General features: G+C 40.5%; 1 protein-coding gene across 1 annotated transcript; it reads right to left on the reverse strand.

Annotated features, from left to right (window-relative positions):
- Positions 1–10,715: 10,715 nt before the first annotated feature.
- On the reverse strand, positions 10,716–23,531 carry LOC114706467 (C-type lectin domain family 4 member A-like). Its single transcript, XM_037204152.1, has 7 exons — positions 23,366–23,531; positions 22,893–23,109; positions 21,714–21,830; positions 16,684–16,785; positions 14,326–14,495; positions 13,312–13,424; positions 10,716–12,119 (listed from the first exon to the last, which is right to left on the reverse strand). The coding sequence occupies exons 2-7, from the start codon at positions 22,912–22,914 to the stop codon at positions 11,972–11,974; spliced, it is 672 nt and encodes a 223-aa protein (XP_037060047.1). The 5' UTR covers positions 22,915–23,109; positions 23,366–23,531; the 3' UTR covers positions 10,716–11,971.
- Between the last annotated feature and the right edge of the window lie 280 nt (positions 23,532–23,811).

Raw genomic sequence — 23,811 nt, forward strand, 5'->3', positions numbered from 1 at the left:
GGAAGAACACTGTAAACAACTAGAGGAAAGGGCAAGCAAATTAGAAGAAAACAATAAAGTCCTGCAAGAAAACAATAAAGTCCTGGAAAAAAACAATAAAGTACTGGAAGAAAACAATAAAGTACTGAAAGAAAATCATGAAAAAGCAATGAAACAAACAAAGGAAACAGTCCAAGACCTGAAAAGGGAAATTGTAAAAATAAAGAAGACACAAACAGAGGGAATGCTGGAAATAGAAAACCTGAGTAAAAGATTGGCAACTTCAGATGCAAGTATAACCAACAGAATGCAAGAGATGGAAGAGAGGATCTCTGGCATTGAAGATACAGTAGAAGAAATAGTTTCATCAGTCAAAGGAAACACTAAAGCCAACAAAGTCATGAACCAAAATGTCCAAGAAATTTGGGACACCATGAAAAGACCAAACCTACGAATTATAGGGATAGAAGAAGGTGAAGAATACCAACTCAAAGGCACAGAAAATATATTCAACAAAATTATAGAAGAAAACTTTCCCAACTTAAAGAAGGAAATGCCTATGAAGATACAAGAAGCCTATAGAACACCAAACAGATTAGACCCCCAAAAAAAGTCCCCTCGACACATAATAATTAAACAACTAAATGTACAGAATAAAGAAAGAATATTAAGAGCAGCAAAGGAAAAAGGCCAAGTGACCTATAAAGGTAAACCCATCAGAATAACACCCGATTTCTCAATGGAGACTTTGAAAGCCAGAAGGACCTGGACAGATGTAATGCAGACACTAAGAGACCATGGATGTCAGCCCAGACTAATATATCCAGCAAAACTTTCAATCATCATAGACGGAAGGAACAAGACATTCCAAGACAAAGCCAGATTTAAACAATACCTATCCACAAATCCAGCCCTACAGAAAGCACTAGAAGGAAAATTCCAACTGAAGGAAGTCAGATACACACTCGAAAACACAGGCAATAGATAAAGCCACAACAGTAGACCCCAAAGAAGAGAAGTACACACACACTACCACCAAAAATAACAGGGATGAAGAATCACTGGTCATTAATATCCCTTAATATCAACGGACTTAATTCACCTATAAAAAGATATAGGGTTACAGAATGGATACGAAAGCAGGACCCATCTTTCTGCTGCATACAAGAAACACATCTCGCCGGGCGTTGGTGGCACACGCCTTTAATCCCAGCACTCGGGAGGCAGAGCCAGGTGGATCTCTGTGAGTTCGAGGCCAGCCTGGGCTACCAAGTGAGCTCCAGGAAAGGCGCAAAGCTACACAGAGAAACCCTGTCTCAAAAAACCAAAAAAAAAAAAAAAAAGAAAGAAACACATCTCAAATTCAAAGACAGACACTACCTAAGAATAAAAGGCTGGGAAAAGACTTTCCAATCAAATGGTCTTAAGAAACAAGCGGGTGTAGCCATCCTGATATCCAACAAAATAGACTTCAAACTAACATCAATCAAAAGAGATCAAGAAGGGCATTACATCCTCATCACAGGAAAGATCCACCAAGATGAAGTTTCAATTCTGAACATTTATGCCCCAAACACAAGGGCACCCATATATGTAATAGAAACATTACTAAAGCTTAAACCACATATAAAACCCCACACATTAATAGTGGGAGATCTCAACACCCCACTTTCACCACTGGACAGAACTCCCAAATCGAAACTTAACAGAGAAATAAAGGACTTAACTGATGTCATGACCCAATTGGACCTAATAGATATCTACAGAACATTCCATCCTAACAAGAAAGAATATACCTTCTTCTCAGCACCCCATGGAACTTTCTCTAAAATCGACCACATACTTGGCCACAAAGCAAATCTCAACAGATACAAAACAATTGGAATAACCTCCTGTGTTCTATCAGACCACCATGGTTTAAAGTTAGATTTCAACAACAACAAAAACTACAGAAAACCTACAATCTCATGGAAACTGAATAATGCTCAACTGAATCACCAATGGGTTAAGGAAGAAATAAAGAAATAAATTAAAGGTTTCCTAGAGATCAACGAAAATGAAGACACCACATACCCAAACTTATGGGACACTATGAAAGCAGTGCTAAGAGGGAAATTCATAGCACTAAATGCCCACATAAAGAAGTTGGAGAAATCCCACACTAGTGACTTAACAGCACACCTGGAAGCTCTAGAACAAGAAGAAGCAAAGTCTCCCAGGAAGAATAGATGCCAGGAAATTATCAAAGTGAGAGGTGAACTTAATAAATTAGAAAATAAGAGAATAATACAAAAAATTAATGAAACAAAGAGTTGGTTCTTTGAGAAAATCAACAAGATAGACAAGCCTTTATCCAAACTAACCAAAAGACAGAGAGGGAGAATCCAAATCAACAAAATCAGAAATGAAAAGGGGGACATAACAACAGACATTGAGGAAATCCAGAGAATTATCAGATTTCAAAAAACTCTACTCCACAAAACTGGAAAACCTAAAAGAAATGGACATTTTTCTGGATAGGTACCATATACCTAAGTTAAATCAAGACCAGATAAACTATTTAAATAGTTCAATAACCACTAAGGAAATAGAAACAGTCATTAAAAGTCTCTCAACCAAAAAAAAAAAAAAAAAAAAAAAAAAAAAAAAAAAAAAAAAAAAAGCCCAGGACCAGATGGTTTCAGCGCAGAATTCTACCAGATCTTCAAAGAAGAGTTAATACCAATACTCTCTAAATTGTTCCATATAATAGAAACAGAAGGAACATTACCAAACTCCTTCTTTGAGGCTACAATTACCCTGATTCCTAAACCGAACAAGGATGCAACAAAGAAAGAGAACTACAGACCAATCTCCCTCATGAACATTGATGCAAAAATACTCAATAAAATACTGGCAAACAGACTCGAAGAACACATCAGAACAATTATCCACCATGATCAAGTAGGCTTCATCCCAGGGATGCAAGGGTGGTTCAACATATGAAAGTCCATCAATGTAATACACCATATAAACAAACTCAAAGAAAAAAACCACATGATCGTCTCAATAGATGCAAAAAAGGCGTTTGACAAAATCCAACACCCCTTCATGATAAAAGTCTTGGAGAGATCAGGAATACAGGGAACATACCTAAACATAATAAAGGCAATTTACAGCAAGTCAACAGCCAACATCAAATTAAATGGAGAGAAACTCAAAGCATTTCCACTAAAATCAGGAAGGAGGCAAGGCTGTCTGCTCTCCCTACACTTATTCAATATAGTACTTGAAGTTCTAGCCAGAGCAATAAGACAACATAAGGAGATTAAGGGGATACAAATTGGAAAGGAAGAAGTCAAGCTTTCCCTATTTGCAGATGGCATGATAGTATACTTGAGTGAACCCAAAGATTCCACCCAGGAACTGATAAAGCTTATAAACACCTTCAGCAACATAGCAGGATACAAGATCAACTCAAAAAAAAATCAGTAGCCCTCCTATATACAATGGACAGAGAAGCTGAGAAGGCAATTAGAGATACATCACCCTTTACAATAGCCACAAATGACATAAAATACCTTGGGGTAACACTAACCAAGCAAGTGAAGGATCTATATGACAAGAACTTTAAGTCCCTGAAAAAAGAAATTGAAGAAGATGTCAGAAAAAGGAAAGATCTCCCATGCTCATGGATAGGCAGGGTTAACATAGTAAAAATGGCAATCTTACCAAAAGCAATCTACAGATTAAATGCAATCCCCATCAAAATACCAACACAATTCTTCACAGACCTGGAAAGAATAATACTCACCTTCATATGGAAAAACAAAAAACCCAGGATAGCCAAAAGAATCCTGTACAATAAAACAACCTCTGGAGACATCACAATCCCTGACTTCAAGCTCTACTATAGACCTACAGTAATAAAAACAGCTTGGTATTGGCATAAAAACCGACATGTGGACTAATGGAATCGAATTGAAGACCCTGACATTAACGCACACACCTATGAACATATAATTTTTGACAAAGAAGCCAAAAGGGTATAATGGAAAAAAAGAAAGCATCTTCAACAAATGGTGCTGGCATAACTGGATATCAACATGTAGAAGGCTGCAAATAGATCCATATCTGTCACCGTGCACAAAACTTAAGTCCAAGTGGATCAAAGACCTCAACATAAATGCAGCTACTCTGAATCTGCTGGAAGAGGAAGTAGGAAGGAGTCTTGAATGCATTGGCATAGGAGATCACTTCTTAAATATAACACCAGTAGCACAGACACTGAGAGGAAACAATCAATCAATGGGACCTCTAGAAACTGAGAAGCTTTTGTAGAGCAAAGGATATGGTCAATAAGGCAAAGCGACAGCCTACAGAATGGGAAAAGATATTCACCAACCCCACATCTGACAGAGGGCTGATATCCAGAATATATAAAGAACTCAAGAAATTAGACATCAAAATGATCAACAGTCCAATTGAGAAATGGGCTTTAGAACGAAACAGAGAATTCTCAACAGAGGAAACTCAAATGGCTGAAAGACATTTAAGGAATTGCTCAACATCCCTAATCATCAGGGAAATGCAAATCAAAACGACTCTGAGATATCACCTTACACCTGTCAGAATGGCTAAGATCAAAAACACTGAAGACACTTTATGCTGGAGAGGATGTGGAACTAGGGGAACTCTCCTCCACTGCTGGTAGGAATGCAAGCTTGTACAACTACTTTGGAAATCAATATAGCACTTTCTTAAAAAATTGGGAATCAATCTCCCCCAAGATCCAGCTATACCACTCTTGGGCATATACCCAAGAAATGCTCAATCATACCACAAGAGCACTTGCTCAGCTATGTTCATATCAGCATTGTTTGTAATAGCCAAAACCTGGAAACAACCTAGATGCCCTTCAACTGAAGAATGGATAAATAAATTGTGGCACATATACACAATGGAATACTATTCAGCAGAGAAAAACAATGACAACATGAAGTTTGCAGGCAAATGGATGGATCTAGAAAAAAATCATCCTGAGTGAGGTAACCCAGACTCAGAAAAACAAATATGGTATGTACTCACTCATAGGAGGATGCTAGATGTAGAACAAGGATGATTGGACTGCTACTCACATCACCAGTGAGGCTACCTGGAAAACAGGACCCCAAGAAAGACACGGAGAAATGGATGAGATCCACATGAACAGCCTGGATATTGAGTGGGAGTAATGAAAGGCGAGGGTTGAGGGAAAGAGAGTGGGAGATCCTAGCTAGATCAAGAAAAGAGAGGGAGAACAAGGAATAGGAGACCATGGTAAATGAAGACAGCATGAGAAAAGAAAGAAACAAAGAGCTAAAGAGGCCCACAGAAATCCACAAAGATACCCCACAAAAGACTGCTAGCAATGGTCGAGAGACAGCCGGGACTGACCTACTCTGGTGATGGGATGGGCAAACACCCTAATAGTTGGGCCATAAACCCCATCCAAGGACTGAGGAATCTAGATATAGACATCCACGGCTAGGCCCTGGGTGGAGCGCTGGGAGTCTAATTAGTGAGAAAGAGGAGGGTTTATATGATCGAGAATTGTTGAAACCAAGGTTGGATAAAGCACAGGGACAAATAGCCAAATGAATGGAAACACATGAACTATGAACCAAAGGCTGAGGGGCCCCCAACTGGATCAGGCCCTCTGAATAGGTGAGACAGTCGATTGGCTTGATCTGTTTGGGAGGCATCTAGGCAGTGGTACCAGGTCCTGGGCTCGTTGCATGAGTTAGCTGTTTGAAACCTGGGACTTATGCAGGGACGCTTGGCTCAGTCTGGGAGGTGGGAACTGGACCTGCCTGTACTGAGTCTACCAGGTCGATCACAGTCCTCGGGGGAGACCTTGATCTGGAGGAGGTGGAAATAGGGGGTGGGCTGGGGGGAAAGGGAGGGGGCAGGAAGGGGGAGAACAAGGGAATCTGTGGCTATTATATAGAACTGAATAGTGTTGTAAAAAAAATTAAAATAAAATAAAAGAAAGTACAATACTAAAAAAAAAGTCAACATTTCAACATTGCTTACAAGGAAAAAAACATTCTTGAAACAAGTTTTAATTTGGTAAATCATCAACAAAGAAAGATGTAAAGAGCTGAATGGAAATTTTTATCCAAAAAATATATATGAAGTATTCCAGGGTGTTAATAGAGACACTCTTTACACATGTCTGCACTGCCCTCTGCAAGGAAGCTCCTTTCAGTCTTCTGTGTCTCTGAATCCAACCCAGTATGGAGCAAAGACTATGGACAGGTGCGCTCCTCACTATGGCGGGTGCCCTCCTCACCCTGGATAGGTACCTTCTTCATAATGCACAATGGGTGCAGCACTCACCATGAGAGGCCACCTGAGCCCTCCACACACTGAACAGGTGCCATCCTCACTATGCATGGATGCCCTCCTCATTCTGTACAGGTGCCCTCCGCAACCTACACAGGTGTCCTCCTCAACCTGCACAGGTGTCCTCCTGATTCTACCCAGGTGCCCTCCTCACTCTACACAGGTGTCCTCCTCACTATACACAGGTGCTCTCCTCACTATACACAGGTGTATTCCTCACTATACACAGGTGCACTCCTCACTATACACAGGTGCTCTCCTCACTATACACAGGTGCACTCCTCACTATATACAGATGCCCTTCTCGCTCTACACAGGTGCACTCCTCACTATACACAGGTGTATTCCTCACTATACACAGGTGCACTCCTCACTATACACAGGTGCACTCCTCACTCTACACAGGTGCACTCCTCACTATACACAGGTGCACTCCTCACTATATACAGATGCCCTTCTCGCTCTACACAGGTGCACTCCTCACTATACACAGGTGAACTCCTCACCTCTCTAAAGGTTCAGTTCCTCCATCAGAAACGTCTTCTCACCTATTCACTGTTCTGACTCCCCACAGGAAGTGACCTAATGAGTTCATAATCTCCTCACACATGCTGGAGCACAGACTCCCTACAAGTGAACATTCCATAGCATAGCTTCCCTCCTCACCTCTCAGGCTCTGATGTCTCACACCAGACTGCTGCTTGGAGACTCTCTCCTGAATCCAGACACTTTCTCACCAGCATGCTGACATCCCCTCACTGCTTGGGCTCCAGTTCTGCTGTCAGTCCAACCCTCAGTATTGTCACCCAGACCCTGAACCAGACCATTGCTGCCCCACACCTGACCCTTCCACAGACACCTGCCTTGCCTTCCCTACACCATTCTTTATTCAGCAAGTTACTAAGTAACTGAGGTGCTGCAAGAAAAAACAATCAACCAGATATGAAAGAACATAAACATGTAATTATTAAACTATTGACTATTTCCATAGTGATAGAACAGAAAGTCCTGTCTAATTATTAAACTAATGACTATTTCCATAGTGACAAATATACCTACACAACACTTCATGCCAGCCACAAATGCTCAGGTTTTCACCCTCTCAGCAAAATATATTTCTAAAGTTATCATATCTCACATACACTAAAATAAGTCATACACACTATTTAAGTGACTTCCAACAACAAATATTTGGCATTTGTGCATGTCCTAAGGGTCTAGCTACGGGACACTGTAATTCTGTTCAGGTTCTTTCCACATTTATTATTTGGGAGCCAGGATCATAGAGAATGGCACCTTCTTGTAAATTGAATGTGTAATAGCCTCCCGTATTTAGAGAATCAGATTCATTCTCATTCTATGGCCAGTGAAAGTCACCTGGACAAACCAGCCAATTGAGGTTGAAAGAATACTCTGTATAAAGGAAGTTGGATCAAAGATGTTGAACCAGCCCTTCTACAGAGGAGTTTGGAAGCACTGGAACCAGCCTAGCACCTACACCTAACCCCTTTCCTGTTTGCTCAGGAGATGTTTTGTTTTGTGTTTCAAAATAGACCATTAGTCTTGTCAGTAGAAAAGAGGTACTATTGCAACACAAGCATGAAATATTAAACTTTGCAGGAGAGATGTCTCAGTGGTTAAGAACACTGGCTGCTCATCCAAAGGTCCTGAGTTCAATTCCCAGCAACCACATGGTGGCTCACAGCCATCTCTAGTGGGATCTGATGCCCTGTTGTGGCAGGAAGTCATACATGCAGATAGAGCACTTCACATATATAACTAAAATACTCAAACTTGTGCTTTACTTATGTTTGGTATTGAACTAAATTAGTGTCGTATGGGTTTAGTGTTGGCTATCTGTCATGTACATCAAGGGGTTTGTCAGGAAGCAGTGTGGGAGTGCCTGGGACAGTGACAATGCACATTCTCCTGTTCACCTACATCTGTAGTCATATCATTTACACCTGACCTGTCAAAGAAAGACTTTCTCTGGACTTCTAACCAGGTATTGGGAGGTGACCTGTGGTGATATTGTGTTCCCCAAAATATTGTGCACCCTAATAAACTTACCTGTGGACAGAGACAGAACAGCCACAATATTAAACATAGAAGATAGGCAGTGGCAGCATACACCTTTAATCCTAGTATTCCAGAGTCAGAAATCCCTCTGTTCAAGGATACAGCCAAACATGGTGACTCATCACGCCTTTAATCCCAGAAAGCCAGCCTTTAATCCCAGGGAGTGAGGCAGAAAGCAGAAAGATATATAAGGCGTGAGGACCAGAATCTAGAGGCATTTGGCTGGTTAAGCAATTGGCTGGTTAAGCATTTGGCTGGTTAAGCTTTCAGGCTTCTAGCAGCAGTTCAGCTGAGAACCATTTGGATATGAGGACACAGAGGCTTCCAGTCTGAGGAAACAAGATCAGCTTGAGAAGCTGGCCAGGTGAGGTTAGATGTGGCTTGTTCTGTTTCTCTGATCTTCCATTTTACACCAATACCTGGCACAGGTTTGATTTTATTAATAAGAACTTTTAAGATTCATGCTACAGTGACCTCTCTAATTCTTTGGAATTCTTGGAATTATTGGGAAGGCTGTTTTATCATGGTAGGCCATGAAGCCTTATGCTGCTCAGTTTTTCATAGCTCATGCTAACAAGATGATTCATGGTGGGAGCTCACCATTTCAGAAACAATGACCATGTGATTAAAGTGTAGAGCCTTTGAGCCATGAGATGCTCACCCTGACAGGGAAGTGATGCTGAAGACAGAGTCCACTCTCTTATCAACCAAACACTCACACCTTTATAATGGACCCTGGTCAATCTCTGAACATCAGAGCTCAGTTGAGTGCCTACTGGTTGGCCTATTCTGTATACTGCCACTCTTTAACATTCTGGGAAGGAAATGCATCCATGGGATCAATGGAAGTTCCCTTTATAGGACCTCTGACCTCCCCTGATATGTCCCTCACTTTAGTTCTGCTTAGTATCTTTCTCTCTACATAATATATATATGCGGTGGCGGCCGAGGCGAGTTCAGCCTTACAAGTGCCTCCCACCCAGCGCAGCCAGGATGCCCAAGAGGAAAGTTAGCACTGATGGAGCGGGAAAGGCAGAGCCCAAGCGGAGCGCCCAGGGGCTGTTGCCCAAGCCCGCCCCTGCCAAGGTGGAAGGCGGCCACGGGAAAGGATAAATCATCAGACAAAAACGTGCAAACAAAAGGGAAGAGGGGAGCAAGGGGCAAAAAGGGAGAGGTGGCTGACTAGCAAACCACAGATGTGCCTGCAGAAAATGGAGAGGCTGAAAACCAGAGTCCAGCCTCTGAAGTCGAAGAGAAAGAAACCAAGTCTGACTAACCATCCATCGTGTCTATCAGAGTCTCTGCCTCCCTTCTTGTACAACCCAGAGGAATATTTTTTATCAACTATTTTGTAAATGCGAGTTTTTTAGTAGCTCTAGAAACGTTTTTAAAAGGTGGGAGGAAGTTCCGCTTCATCCCATTTTTTAAAAGTTAAATCACTTGCTGGTTGTTTAATTTTTGGTACAGCCAGAAAATAGCAGGATACTGAATCAGGAGAGGCTGTGACTGTCTCAGGGGTCACCATAACATTCCCTAGAGGGGGCTAGTTTTATATCCTACAACACAAAACATACTAAATGGTAATTTGGAGTCTTGGTCATGCATTTGTGTCTGGAATATTTTCAGTTATTTCTGGTCTCATGTTTCTAGTAGAACTGTATCCTAAAAAACCACTCCTCGGTTCTTGCCCTGTCAGAACTGTCTCTGGTCATGGCAGTCCATTTTCCTAACAATTGTGATAATGTGCTGTGAAAGATTGAAATTTTGAATATGTACTGTATGTGGCATAAAATTGTGAGTTGGTGGAATTAAAGATTGTGAGCATTTGATTGTTATATGAGGTCTTAGGGAAATTTTGCCAAGTTTAGGATGGAACATCACTGGAGTAAGTTCAAAGAGAAACAACACATGGCTCTTTTGGGTACATGAACACGATGTCTGACTCTTAGAGTTTGGGTCCATGTTTAAAGAATTGAAATGTCTGTGTACTCAACCAATGAAGTCTTGGTTGTGAAAGAGAAAAAAAACTATAATTCTAATAGAACAGAATCATTAGTTCAGTATGTCATCCTAGCAGCTCATAAATCTGCAGGTATCATGGGATCCTGGGACTCTGCAGACAGTTGACTTGAAGTAATGGCATCCTTGGGAACTCCTGAACTTGAAGCTCGAGTCTAAAATGAGGACAGTCTCATGGAGTCATGGCCTGAACTTGTAGAATAATTTAATTAGTAAATGAAATGTTTGCAGCTATGGATAACCAGAACAGCCATAAGAAACATTTTGGGGATGGCTGAGGAAATACAAACAATATCACATACCATATCAGAAAAGAGCTGTTAAATTTTCTAAGAGTGATAGTGGTATTGTTTTCTTGTGCACTGACAATTTCAGATGATATACACTAAAATATTGCCTGAAGTGTTATGTATCAAACTAAATCTCAAGTGCCCTAACAAGTAACATATGCATACACAAATATATATACATATATACATATATATATTTCAAAATGTCAACAATTAATGATACCATCCAGTCAACTTCTATTTCAAAATACTCTTAGGAAGAAGCTGAAAGGGCTTCCAAAATGCTAAACAACATACAGTCTTCCATGGAACATATGGCTCTCCTCAATGTTCATCCACAGGGCAGAAGCTGTCCCTAATGCATCAGGCACAAATTGGGACACCAAGAATAACAGGTGGTGCCAGTAGAAGGTTGGCTGTCATCTTCTTACACTTGCTGTTGAGGAAGGTCACTCAGACAGGATCAGCCACCATTAGAGGCCCACATCAGCCTTACGTCATCCATAGCACCTGACACACTAGCCATGGGTACCATGTTCCTGAGAGGTTCCTGGCAGTGCAGGTATTGGGGGACACAAGAAAATGCTGATGGAAGGGCACAAACCGCCAGAGAAAATTGAGTAAGCACTGAGGATCAAAGTGACAATAGGTACCAATGTCACCCTGTCTGTCTGAATTGCTTAAGAAGATCTTAAATGTTTTAACAACACACACACACACACACACACACACACACACACACACACACACACACACACCAGACAACAATATTACATAATAGAGGGTATTGTTAACTTGATTGTGGTAGCCATTACACAATACATTTCCATATCAAGTCAAGACAGTGTAATGTAAATATACATAATTTATTTGTCAATTATACATCACTAATCTGAAGAGAGAGGAATAAGGAAAGAGAAATGGGTAGAGGGTTCACACCATACAATTCTATCATCAAATAAGACTTTAGGAATCTAAGAATGGACAGAGAAGCTAGTGTGCTACTACATATACACAAATGGATCATGTAGAGTCTCGAGACTCTGGTATATGAGAAATTCTCATTATATAAAGAGCTAAGGATGAACAAATAAGTATATATGGGGACCAGTATTATCATATGGATAACTGTTGGTTGTCTACCTAAATTTCTATGGTCATCTCTTCCACAAGAAGACCTTTGCAATATCTGTGTAATGCTGGATAAAATGCAATCATTGTCCATGAAAAAGCTTGATTCAGAAATATATTTTCTTCATCTGACAAACTGAATTCTCTTTACCACTGCAAGGGGTGTCATTCCAGCCCCAACCAGAAGATAGATGACTAATTTCAACACATTCTTCATTATTTTTCTTATTGTTGGGCTCACCTCGGTGCCAGAACCTGAAAGGGAGAAAAGAGCATCAGGGTGTTTCCCACAGTGATGATGGGAAAGAGAAAACAAGAGTAAGCAGGAAGAGGATGCGGTGGGAATTTGTGGAAATCATGTTCAGGTGTGTACAAACCAACCGTTCTCCACTACCCATGTCTGACATGTCCCTGGAAAACAGGGCCACTTCACTCAATATTCTCTTAGCTTGTTACTTAACTGTTCTCCCAGAACACATCCCAGGGGCTACTTTATTCTACTTCATCCCTAGGTCTTGGTACCCAGGGACTGTCATTCCATGTGGTTACTTACATGATGAAAAGGTCTCTCCTTATTCCTGTGTTTTAGTAAAGGGTTATTTTTTTCCATTTTCCAATAGGCTTATTTTAGAGACTGAAAAGATGTTTAAAATATCTAAATAGTCTACTTATTTCTAATATCTAAGACAAGTACTTTACCTCCTTGATTCCTACTTTTCTTCTCCAAAGAATGAGAATGAGAATAGCATTACTAAATATATCTCAACCGAAATCAGGATAGAATATTGGAACATACTAAGATACTAGAGTTTTTAAATAATTATATAAATACAACACATAACAATATCAGAATGCAGGCTTTTGATTTATGAGAAATAATCAGTTATGATCTTGACATTGATTTTTATTATAATGCTATAAATGAGAGCTGGGGAGATGACTCAGAAATTAAAAGTGCTTGTGATTTTGCAGAAAGTGTGCTAGTTCTGTTCCCAGCACACAGATTGGCACAGTCACACCACCTGTGACCTCAGTTCTGGGAAATCCAACACCCTCTCCTGAGCTCCATGAGCACCCACATACACAGGGCACACACTCACAGAGAGACCCAGATATACACACAAATAAAAATAAATCAAATATTATTGTTAAATATAGACAGAGACTGAAAGAATAATAAAACCCACCATGGTGTAGCACCTTGTTTGGTTGCCCTGGGTACTTATCATGCTATATTCTTCAAACTCAGTTTCCTCATCTGTCCTGAGAATATCAATGACATGTGTCTCACAGGACTCCTTGATGAGGAAATGGGGATAAAAGTAACTCCATCGCCGGGACTCACACCAGGAGTGAGCTGTTTTAGTTTCATAACCAACAGCTGGAACACCCTAAAGTCTTCTCATGCTACAGGACACAGGAACCCTCTAGGAAACTCTAGACTCACGTGGCACTTTTATTGTATGGTGTCTGATCAACCCATCGCCACTGTCGGTGACCTGGATCCGAAAGGCCAATATAATAATCAGCTTTAGGATCCAGGATCTTGGTGATGAAATCCTAAGAGGAAACAAAGATAAAGCATTCAGCCTGGATGGAGTGCTTCTTTTTCAATTATAGAATTTTTATAAGATCTTTTAAAAGTTATTTTAACCATACAAAATTATAGGTCCAATATGATGCACCTATGGAAATACATAATAATCAAATCCTATTCATCTCTCTAAGTCCTTTAACAGTTTTCAAATTATAGACTAATAGTCATTAACTATCATATTAGAGGTACACTGTGATACTTTGACTGACTTTTTCTGGTCACACACAGATGAGAGAACAAAGAAAGGATCAAGGAATAGAAGAGCCACCCCCATCCCAGGAGTGCCATCTTCTCTGGCTGACCAGGACACAAAGTCATCACTCAGAGGTCTGATTTCCATGACACTGAAAACAATTTCTGTCTGTGATCATAATGAATTCTCATCTCAGACTCACTCCTCTCTTTTCTTCCCCAACATCATTCCTGAAAGTTGTGCATGAGAAAATTTAGCAGATTAAATCATTCTCCATTCATAACCTCAGATATTTCATTTCTGATGATTGGCTGTGACTCTCCTGATTTGATCCCCATTCCCGAGTCAGCTCTGCGCCCTCCTCTGTTAGGCAGTGGGTACTACAGGAAGCATTAGAGTGCTGAAATCACAAACTGCTCTTTCAAGCAGAAACATTTCATCCTTCCCTCCACCTCAGATGTTGCATTTCTGTTGCCATGGTTCCTTGTGGGTTGTTCAGCTTCACTGAAGCAGGGGCAAGGTGTAGAATGCCAAGGCTGAAGCAACCTTCCCGGCTTCCTGATGGAAAAGCTTCTGCCACATCAGCAACACCCATGTCAACACAACTCCCTCTTAGTAAAAAGAGGCAGAGAGCAGGCCAGGCCCAGGCCCCACTCTCTCCCAGGATGCACCTGCTCTTCCTGGCTGTGGATCACCATCAGATGAGCACCCATGCTGGAGCACTTCTCCTTACTCTCACTCCAAGATGTCGAGTCAGTGGAAATGAAGTAGCAGTGGGAACTAAATGGCTTCCAATGCTTTGGGCAACAGTTCCAGACTTTGTTTTGGGGGGTAGTAGAAACTGTAAGTGAAATGTCATAGAGTCATTTTAAAACCTGCTTGATGTCGAGACCACATGGAAGCTGGGGCTCCAGATTTCTCCAGATACAACCCTCTCTGTCAGGGTCCAAGAAACATCAGTCTATTTCTGTTGACACTAATGTCAGGGCCCCTTTGTCCTACTGGGGTGCTGTCAGGAAAACAGAGTATAAGGACACTCAGACGCTGAGGACATAATGCCAAACAGTCTGGGTCTCCAAAGAATAGAACTCATCATACCAAGAACCAGAAAGTTCTCATATTACATAAATATATACATATTTACACATGAAAACAATAGATGCCATTAACCAAGGCAGCAAAATTTCAGACTAAGCAGACAGATATTTTTAATTAGTGATGATAAAAGTGGCAGTCAACATATTACAACAAGCAAGATAACAAAACTATAGGTTTATCTAAAACCTTTAAAATGCCCATGATAGATGTTACAAGAAGAAAACCAAAACATTCTAGAAACAAGGTTTTTAAATATGTAAATCATCAACAAAGAAAGATGTAAAAAAAAAACTGAATGGAAACTTTTATCTGAAAAATATATTTGAAGTGTTCAGGGGTGTTAATTGCATCCTGAAGGCAACAGAGATATCAGTGAACCCTCAAGGGCAGAAAAACTGAAATGAAACAAAAATAAAGCCTCACGTTAAAACCCTAAATATCTAGAGATGAATGAAGTCCCCATAGAAATTCCAAGATTCTTCATCAGATAAATGAACAAAACATTCTCAAAAATCATATGGAAATGAAAAAAAAAAAAAAACCTGGATAGCCAGAGCAACCCTGAAGGAAAAAGAATGATGTTGGAGGTATCACCAGACCTGACTTTAGGCTACACTATAGAGCATGGTACCACAACAAAAGTACACACATTGATCAATGAACACAAAAGAGAACCACAAACATGAACCCAACCAGCTACAGACACCGGATTTTTCACTAGAAATACACATCGGAGGAAGATAGGCTCTTCAACAAACTGTACTGGGAAAACTAGGTACCGATGTGCAGAAGAATGAAGCTAGATCCATAGCTATTCTGTGTAAAAATTGACTTCAAAACAGACTCTAAATGGATTAAACACCTTACTGTGAAGCCTGGAACCCTGAAATTGTTACAGAAAAAAAATAAAGACAAGAGATCAAGATGTAGGCATAGGCAAAGATTCCCTGAATAGGACTGCAGGCTTCTTTACAGCAAAGGATCCAGTGAGTGAAGAGAGAGAGATCTGCTGAGAAAGGCAGGAACCTCAGACAAGCTGAAATGGTCTAGGAAAACATGTGTTTCCCAAAAGGTCTGTTGACAAAGACAGTAAACAAACTGTTTCCGTTTAGGGCCAGATGGTGTATTCCAAAGACACCTCAAATACAGATGTCAAAGACAGTTGAGAATCTTTGCTTACTCAGGGCCATACTGATGGATAGCGTTAAGCACTTTCCTCTCTTTCCTAAATCTAAGTAATACACGTTCACCAATTTTCCTTCCAGCTTAGTTTATGAGAAAAACAAATTCTCTATTCAAATCTTGAGTAAATTACAGGTTGTAGACACTGTAACTGAAAATGCAACAAGATCATAACACAGACACACATACACACACTTATGAAAACACTTGAGGGACTACAGAAATGGCTAAGTGGTTAGAGTGTGTACTGCTATCACAGAGGACTGGAATTCAGTTCCCGGAACCCACAATCTGTGACTCACAACCACATCTAACTCAATCTCTAGGGATCTGACACCCTCTTCTCCCTCTGCAGACACTGCACTGATGTACACCAACCCACACACAGGCACGTGCATATATACATATATTAATTAAAAATGAAATCTTAAGCACACATCTTTGAGCATGACTCCCTAGAGTCACTCACATTCACACCAGCAGATTTGCTTTATTCTTTCTGGAGCTCCTTTCTGTTTCTAATAAAATTCTGCTCAGTCACGTATTGCTTCTCCTCCTTGAAACTTTGCTTTATTGACACTAGGGACCACACATCCCAATTATGTCTGACTGGAGACCTCTAAAAAGGACTCCACAGGCAGCTGGTACTGAGTGTGGGGTATGACGTCATGTCTCCATAGTGCTCATTGCTGATGGATCTACTTGAGAATCGTGCTGGAAATGCTGATTTTAGGCACATTAAATTTTACCTTTCGAGAGGAAATGCTCTTTTTTACACTCCAACTCAGGGTAATTCAGTTCCTTTTTAACTTCTTTTTCATCAAGAAGCTGAAAATATTTTTTAAACAAAGCTGTAAAAAAGAATAAAAACAATTAATTTTTCTGGTAGTGCTAACATTTGACTCTTTACTTTTATTTTCTTACATTCTTTATTAAAACAAAATGTATAAATGTCCAAATACCTGAGTCATTAGAGTCTGCCTGGGACAGATTCCCCATCACCACAGAGTGTGGAGCCTGTTGCCCTAACACTTGGGTATTAGAATGAGGAAGAATGGAAGTTTCAGGTACTTTAACTATCCAAGTTAGTATAGCTGGTTGGTTGGTTTAGCTAGTAGCTAATTAGTTTAGTTTAGTTGGCGGGTTGGTTAATTTAGTTGGTTTGTTAGTTAGTTACTTCATAGCTAGCCTGGACTACATGGGATCTTACCACAAAGAAAGACAATTTTTCATCAACTCACAGTCAGTATTACCCTGCTCCTAGCGATTTATGACCACAGATGTTTTCAGGAAGAGCTGGAAGGACAGGACAGATCCATGACCTGGGGACTCTTCAACATTTAATAGAGGACACACTGAAGACTACATCTAAGGTGGTAAGTTCTATTAAGTATGTGCATAGCCCAGGAAACATGAGGGAGAAATGAGCTAATCCAGAGCAGTTCCAGGTTACCTGATCACGGAAGTTATAAAAGCCCAACACTGATCAAAAGGACTTTGTTTTCATCCTCTTCTTTCCTGTATCTCCCTCCACCCCAGCTAGCTCTGACTTCCTAGTGCCCCCACACTTTCACCGAGTTCCTAACTTAAACCTAACTCACTTTTCCTCTAGAAATTGAATTTTCTTTCTTCTCTTCCTCATCTCCCACTTGTTCCTGGAGTCACTAGATTCTGGCTTTCCCTTCTGCTCATTTACCAAACACTCCTGAAATAGATGTCATGAGATGAACTAGATTCCATGAACTACATTGCTCCTCATGTCCACGGATCAGTCATCTTCCTGTGGGACTTCTCACATTTCCCTGCCCACTTCTCTTCCTCCTTAACTGTTGGGAGACAGTGGCTCCCTCAGGTTTTGCCTGGTCCTGTTTGCTGCTGTTTCCTGTCTTTCCTACTCATTTCCTTATCCATCCACCTCTTTTAAAATGGAGCATTGCACCCAGTTCCAGCTTTATCGCTCTTTCTCCTCCAAATTCCTCTGTGTTATTAATATTCATTGTCCTGGGTTGTTGGGGTGGGGGTAGAAGTGGTTGTTCTGTTTTTTAGGCTGTTTTTGTTATCTGCTACAAAGGTCTTCTAAAATGTATGCCTCTATCCTAAAATATTTTAATATGCAACCAACTAAACTGTGCAACTGAGATTTAGGTGAATATAATCAAAATTTAAATCATCATATTCCAACTTAAACCTTCTATTCATCTTCTTCCTCTTCAAATAACTTCATGACTGCTGAATATTAAACAGAATATTAAAGTCATATCTCACTCCTGTGTCCCCTATTCTCAGTTATCAATATTGACCAAAACGTCACCTCCTTTTGGTTCAACTTATCTCCTCTTCTGTACATCACTAGCATGATCCTTGGATCAAATCCAAAGTACTGCTCAAATGGATTCTGAATTAGTGTCCTAATTTCTGCTTCCCTTCGTTTTCACACCTCTGTAAGAGCACACTTCTCTAAGTCCGTTTTAATTATTTCATGTTCTGCTTCATATTTGTTAGGGGATCTCCATAACTGTGGCATGTTGCAAAACTGGACACACTTCTTATCCTTCCCTATATAAATATTCATTTAGACTATGCCTTTGCAGTTCCCTACAAAGAAACTGGTCTAATCTACATCACCTCATCTCAGCTGCCTTTAAGAGTTCTTTAGCCACTAAAATACACAAAAAGCAAATGCATGTTGGCTCCATGTTTAGCTTGGCTTACTGGCTCCATCCATCCTGAAAGTCTGAAGTTGCCGTGTGAAGCTGGGTTGTCTGTCACTGATGTATGACTTCATGAGAATGAGTAAGTTCACCTAGGACCATGGGAATCTCCAAGAGAGACCAGTCTCGGCCAAGCCACCAAGAAAGAATTAAATAAATAGTTCAATTAACCTACAACATTTTAAGTTGGTTAGTGGTTCAGCAACAGCTACTAAATAAAATAACATTTAAAGGAGATGCCCTGCATAAGACACAGTCAATAAGACAAAAAGACAGCCAACAGAATGGGAAAAGATCTTCACCAACCCCACATCTGACAGAGGATTGATCTCCACAGTATATAAAGAACTCAAGAAACTAGACATCAAAATACTGAACAGTTCAATTAAAAAATGGGCTAAAGAGCTAAACAGAGAATTCACAAATCAAGAACTACAAATGGCTGAAAGATATTTAAAGAAATGCTCAACATCCTTAATCATCAGAGAAATGCAAATCAAAACGACTCTGAGATACCACCTTACACCTGTCAGAATGGCTACGATCAAAAACACCAATGACAGTCAATGTTGGAGAGGATGTGGAGCAAAGGGAACACTCCTCCACTGTTGGTGAGAATGTAAACTTGTACAACCACTGTGGAAATCAGTATGGCGGTTTCTCCGAAAATTAGGAATCAAACTACCTCAAGACCCAGCCATCCCACTCTTGGGCTTATACCCAAGGAATGCTGATTCATACCATAAAGATACATACTCAGCTATGTTCATAGCAGCACTATTTGTAATAGCCAGAACCTGGAAACAACCTAGATGCCCATCAATGGAAGAATGGATGAAAAAAATGTGGTACATATACACAATGGAGTGCTTCTCAGCAGAGAAAAACAATGAAAGCATGAAATTTGCAGGCAAATGGATGGAACTAGAAAAAAATCATCCTGAGTGAGGTAACCCAAACCCAGAAAGACAGTCATGGTATGTACTCACTCATAAGTGGATTCTAGATATAAAATAAAGAACAATCAGACCACAGCCCATAGAACCATGGAGGCTATATATATAGTATGGAGGTTCCTAGGATGACTGTGGCTTATAATAAATTTCAGTTCTACTCAATTATTGAAAAAAAAATAGCCAAATGAATGGAAACACATGAACTCATGAACTATGAACCAAAGGCTGAGGGGCCCCCAGCTGGATCAGGCCCTCTGAATAGGTGTGACTGTTGATTGGCTTGATCAGTTTGGGAGGAAACTAGGCAGTGGGACCAAGTCCTGTGCTCATTGCATGAGTTGGCTGTTTGAAACCTGGAGCTTATGCAGGGACACTTGGCTCAGTCTGGGAGGAAGGGACTGGACCTGCCTGAACTGAGTCTACCAGGTTGATTGCAGTCCTTGGGGGAGGATTTGCCCTGGAGGAGGTGGGAATGGGGGTAGGCTGGGGGGGGGGGGGGGGGGTGGAAGGGGGGAGAATAGGGGAACCCGTGGCTGATATGTATAACTGAATGGTATTGTAAAATAAAATTAAAAAAAGGAGATGCCCTGAAATATGGCATGCACTATTTTGTGATAGTTTTGTCTGCCCCTACAGTTTCATGCTTAGTTCTCCATTGTTGGAGCCCATGTAGGTTTCCTAGGGCTTTACCCAGCAGGTCTGCATAAAAAAGATGATTGGATCACAAGCCTGAGTACCAGGTGTCTGAGATGGTCTCCACTTGGCTGTGCTGGAGGTCGGTCTTTTGCTCCATCTCTTCATATTCCTTTGACGCAGACAGTCAGGGAGTGATGGATTAGGATCCAGGCCCTCTCAAGTCTATCCTGTATTTTCTATCTTTTTCTCTCCCCTCTATCCTTCTATCTAATATTTCCTGCTGCTTCTGCTCAAGAGTACTCTGGGGAAATGTGGGGGTGTGATGACCCCCCACAGATGGTGCCAGTGAACAGAGCACTTGGTGAAAGTAGAAGTTTAGACTCTGGCAGTAAGCAGTTGGTCTGACCCAATTTTGTAGTGAAAAAAATTAAAAGGGGGGGGGTTATCCTCAGGAGAAAAAGAAAAAGGGGCCTGGAAGGAGTCTGAATATAAGGTTGCAGCATAGAATCTTCTTTATCAAAATTTCTCTTTTTCTGTCTCTCTCTTAATTTACTTGTGAAAAATAAGAAAAGTAGGAAATAGAAATATATTGTAGGAAAAACTTAAGAGTAAGGTAGAGTAGGAATGAAGAAAATAGCATAAAGAAAACTTAGAACATGTTAAGCTACAAGACAGAGAAACTGGGTCTTTAATTCTCTAACTATGGGGCTATGAATGCAAAATCCTGGGAAAGAATCAGAAGAAATATCTATCAAAGAAGAGCTTAATGGAGGGGGATGATTTGTGTGGGAAGCTTTTAGTCCCAAGTGGCAGAAGAAAGTAATTCTTGTCTGCAGAATATTTCCCATGCAATTTTTTAAAGCACTGGTTCACTTGACTGTTCTCTAAATTTCCTGAGACTGGAAACTGTAGCTCTTTCTGAATTCTCTGACATGCTGCCCAATATATAGTAAATGGATATTACTAATTATTGAATGAATAAATAAAACATCTACATAAAATATAGTGTATGTTTTTAATTATTAATAAATTTGAAGACCAATCTACAAAGAATTCCACTATTTTCTAAATTAGCTTCCAGGTCTCACACAATCTAGAACAAAACATAAATGATTAGAATGAACTCCAGTGGAACACTGTCCCTGGAATATTCTGTCCATGTCTTCTCATCCCTCTACTCATTCCAAAATATAGATGTCTATGCGTCCAAATGCTGCTGATGAGGAAATACAAGTTTGTCCCCATTACTGGATCCTAACACAGATGCCCCAGGATTTCACTCTGTGACACCAACGAACAAATGCATGCTTCTCCAATGAGAATGAATGACTTTTACAGAAGAGTTATTTTAAAACAGAGAGAAATTCTCAATATCATCCATCCCTCCAGAGAGTATCTGTCCCAGGTTTCTGGGTCGCCATCTGTCTAATGAGTACCTTTCTTTCTCTTGTTCGCTTCTCTCAGAGGCATACTTACTGATCAGAGCAATGGAGAGTATGATTTTCGATAGCAGTAAAAATATTGTGATTGAGGTGAGGAGCAACTTGGAGAATCTGTGAAAACTTTCATGACTCATGGTCTTCTTTTGAGGAGCTGAAAGATAAATCAAATTCATTACTTCAGCTCTGTTCCTATTTCTTCTTCTTTCTCCTATTCTTCTCTTTCAGTTAATGATAAAACACTAGTAACATGATGTTTGAAATAGGAAAATGCGAATAGAAAATATCAGGTTAATTATAGAAACATTACAATATGTACAAAATCACTCATTCTTGACACTGAGAATAATTGTCAATATTTTGGTATGTATCTTTCCAACAAATTTAAAGCTTTTACATATAAATATATATTTTCCACATCTGGAACATCATAAACACTAATTTGTGAACATCATTTTCTTTGACGTTATATCATGATTTTTTTCCTTTATGATTTTTTTTTGTTTTATTTTTGAGACAGGGTCTTGTTATGTACCCCAGGCAGACTTTGAATGTATTATGTAGTACAAGATGGCCTCAAACTCACAGCAAACCCCCTGCCTCTAATTCCTGAGTTTTGTGATTACAGGTTTGTGCCAACACATCTGGACGAACATTTTTCAATGTCATTGTATCTTCTTTATCAGTTTCATTGTTATTGCATACATAGTATTCCATTATATACTTTTAAAGTCTTCCAGCTTGCTTCCATTTCAATATGCAATAGTCAAGAAGTCACATTTTGTGATAAAGTCACCACATTTTTAGTCACCACTTCTAAAAGAGTTACAATACTTCCCAACCATAGGTAAGGTCCTAGGTTCTGTCCCCATCACATGAGGGAGAGAGTGAAAAAAACTACTCAACACCTGGATGCCAACAGACTATGACATGTCACCAGATAGAGGGGGAAATCAGTATAGCATGAAAAATTGAAACAATTTATATGGTTATTTATATGTAGAAAAGATACAATAACATGTATGGTGGGATTTTCTCTAGATGGTAAAAGACAACACCTTCCTTCTCCATAGTACAATCCCACAACCTTTTACAACTATCTACAGGCAACACACTTGGTTGAGACTCCAGTGGCCCAGAGGCATGGCCAATGGCTAACGTCATATTTGTTCTTCACTTCATCACTAACTAGGAGCAGCAGAAAATGCTTTCTTACCTGGAGGAGAGTCTGCATCCATGTCTGTGGTATCAAATTTATTTCTGAGGTTCTTGTTAATGTTTTCTGAAAACGTGTTGAGAAGAAATCTTCCCCTGCCCTCCCTTCCTTAAAACAGGTCCTGAACAAGAGACAAGTTATCCCAATACCAGCTAGACATGAGAGGCAGTAACAGACAGCTGCCTTGAGCCTGCAGCATGAGGTCCAGTCCCCTGACCTGCAAAGGGAGAATCACAGGCAGAGAATGCACCCAGGATCATTTTACCATCATAGAGATACCAAGAATTCAAAGGGTGAGAGAAGAAAACAGGAAGGAATGGAAAAGAGGAACCAGGCCATTAGAGAAGTCAAACTCCTCACAGAGTTGAGATTCTGGCACTTAATCTGAGCTGACCTCTACAATAAAGCCTCCATTTCCCATCTTGTGCTGTAATTCCTACTCCCACAACCTGAAGAGCTGCGTCTTAGCCTACCTGAAGCTTTAACACCACATTCAAGTCGCCCCCATAGACGGAAGCTATCTTCAAACCAAAGGTAGCTAGCTAGTATACACCCTAGACTGTCCGACTTCATGGGGACAATGTCTTCACCCTGTTCAATCCGTGGAACTGATGACAGCTCTATCTGAGGCATGGATACCCCCCTTAACTGCCTGAGCTCTAACAGCCCAGTTCTTCCACACTCCAGCAAGGATTTCCTCGATCTCTTGAAAGTCACTGAGTTCCCACCTCATGTTTTCCATTCCCACACTCTCTGCGTTGGCTGGTTCCTGGAACCGATGACTGGTTTACCTTCTGTGAAGAACTTCTCCTCAGTCTGTGGCGTCCCAGGATCCCAACCTGACTTGGAGCTAACACTGCACTGGGGCCCACACTCACCTCCTCAAGTGTTGAGGTGTCACACCAGGCTGTCCATGAGG

This window comes from Peromyscus leucopus, chromosome 3, assembly GCF_004664715.2.
Source record: "Peromyscus leucopus breed LL Stock chromosome 3, UCI_PerLeu_2.1, whole genome shotgun sequence".
In the NCBI taxonomy this organism is placed as follows: domain Eukaryota; kingdom Metazoa; phylum Chordata; class Mammalia; order Rodentia; family Cricetidae; genus Peromyscus; species Peromyscus leucopus.

Coding starts and splice junctions, on each gene's coding strand:
- LOC114706467 (XM_037204152.1), bottom strand. CDS start 22,914: ATGGATGCAGACTCTCCTCCAG. Junction 21,831..22,892: donor GGATGCAGACTCTCCTCCAG/GTAAGAAAGCAT, acceptor TTTATCTTTCAG/CTCCTCAAAAGAAGACCATG. Junction 14,496..16,683: donor AGAGCATTTCCTCTCGAAAG/GTAAAATTTAAT, acceptor TTTCACTTACAG/TTTCTACTACCCCCCAAAAC.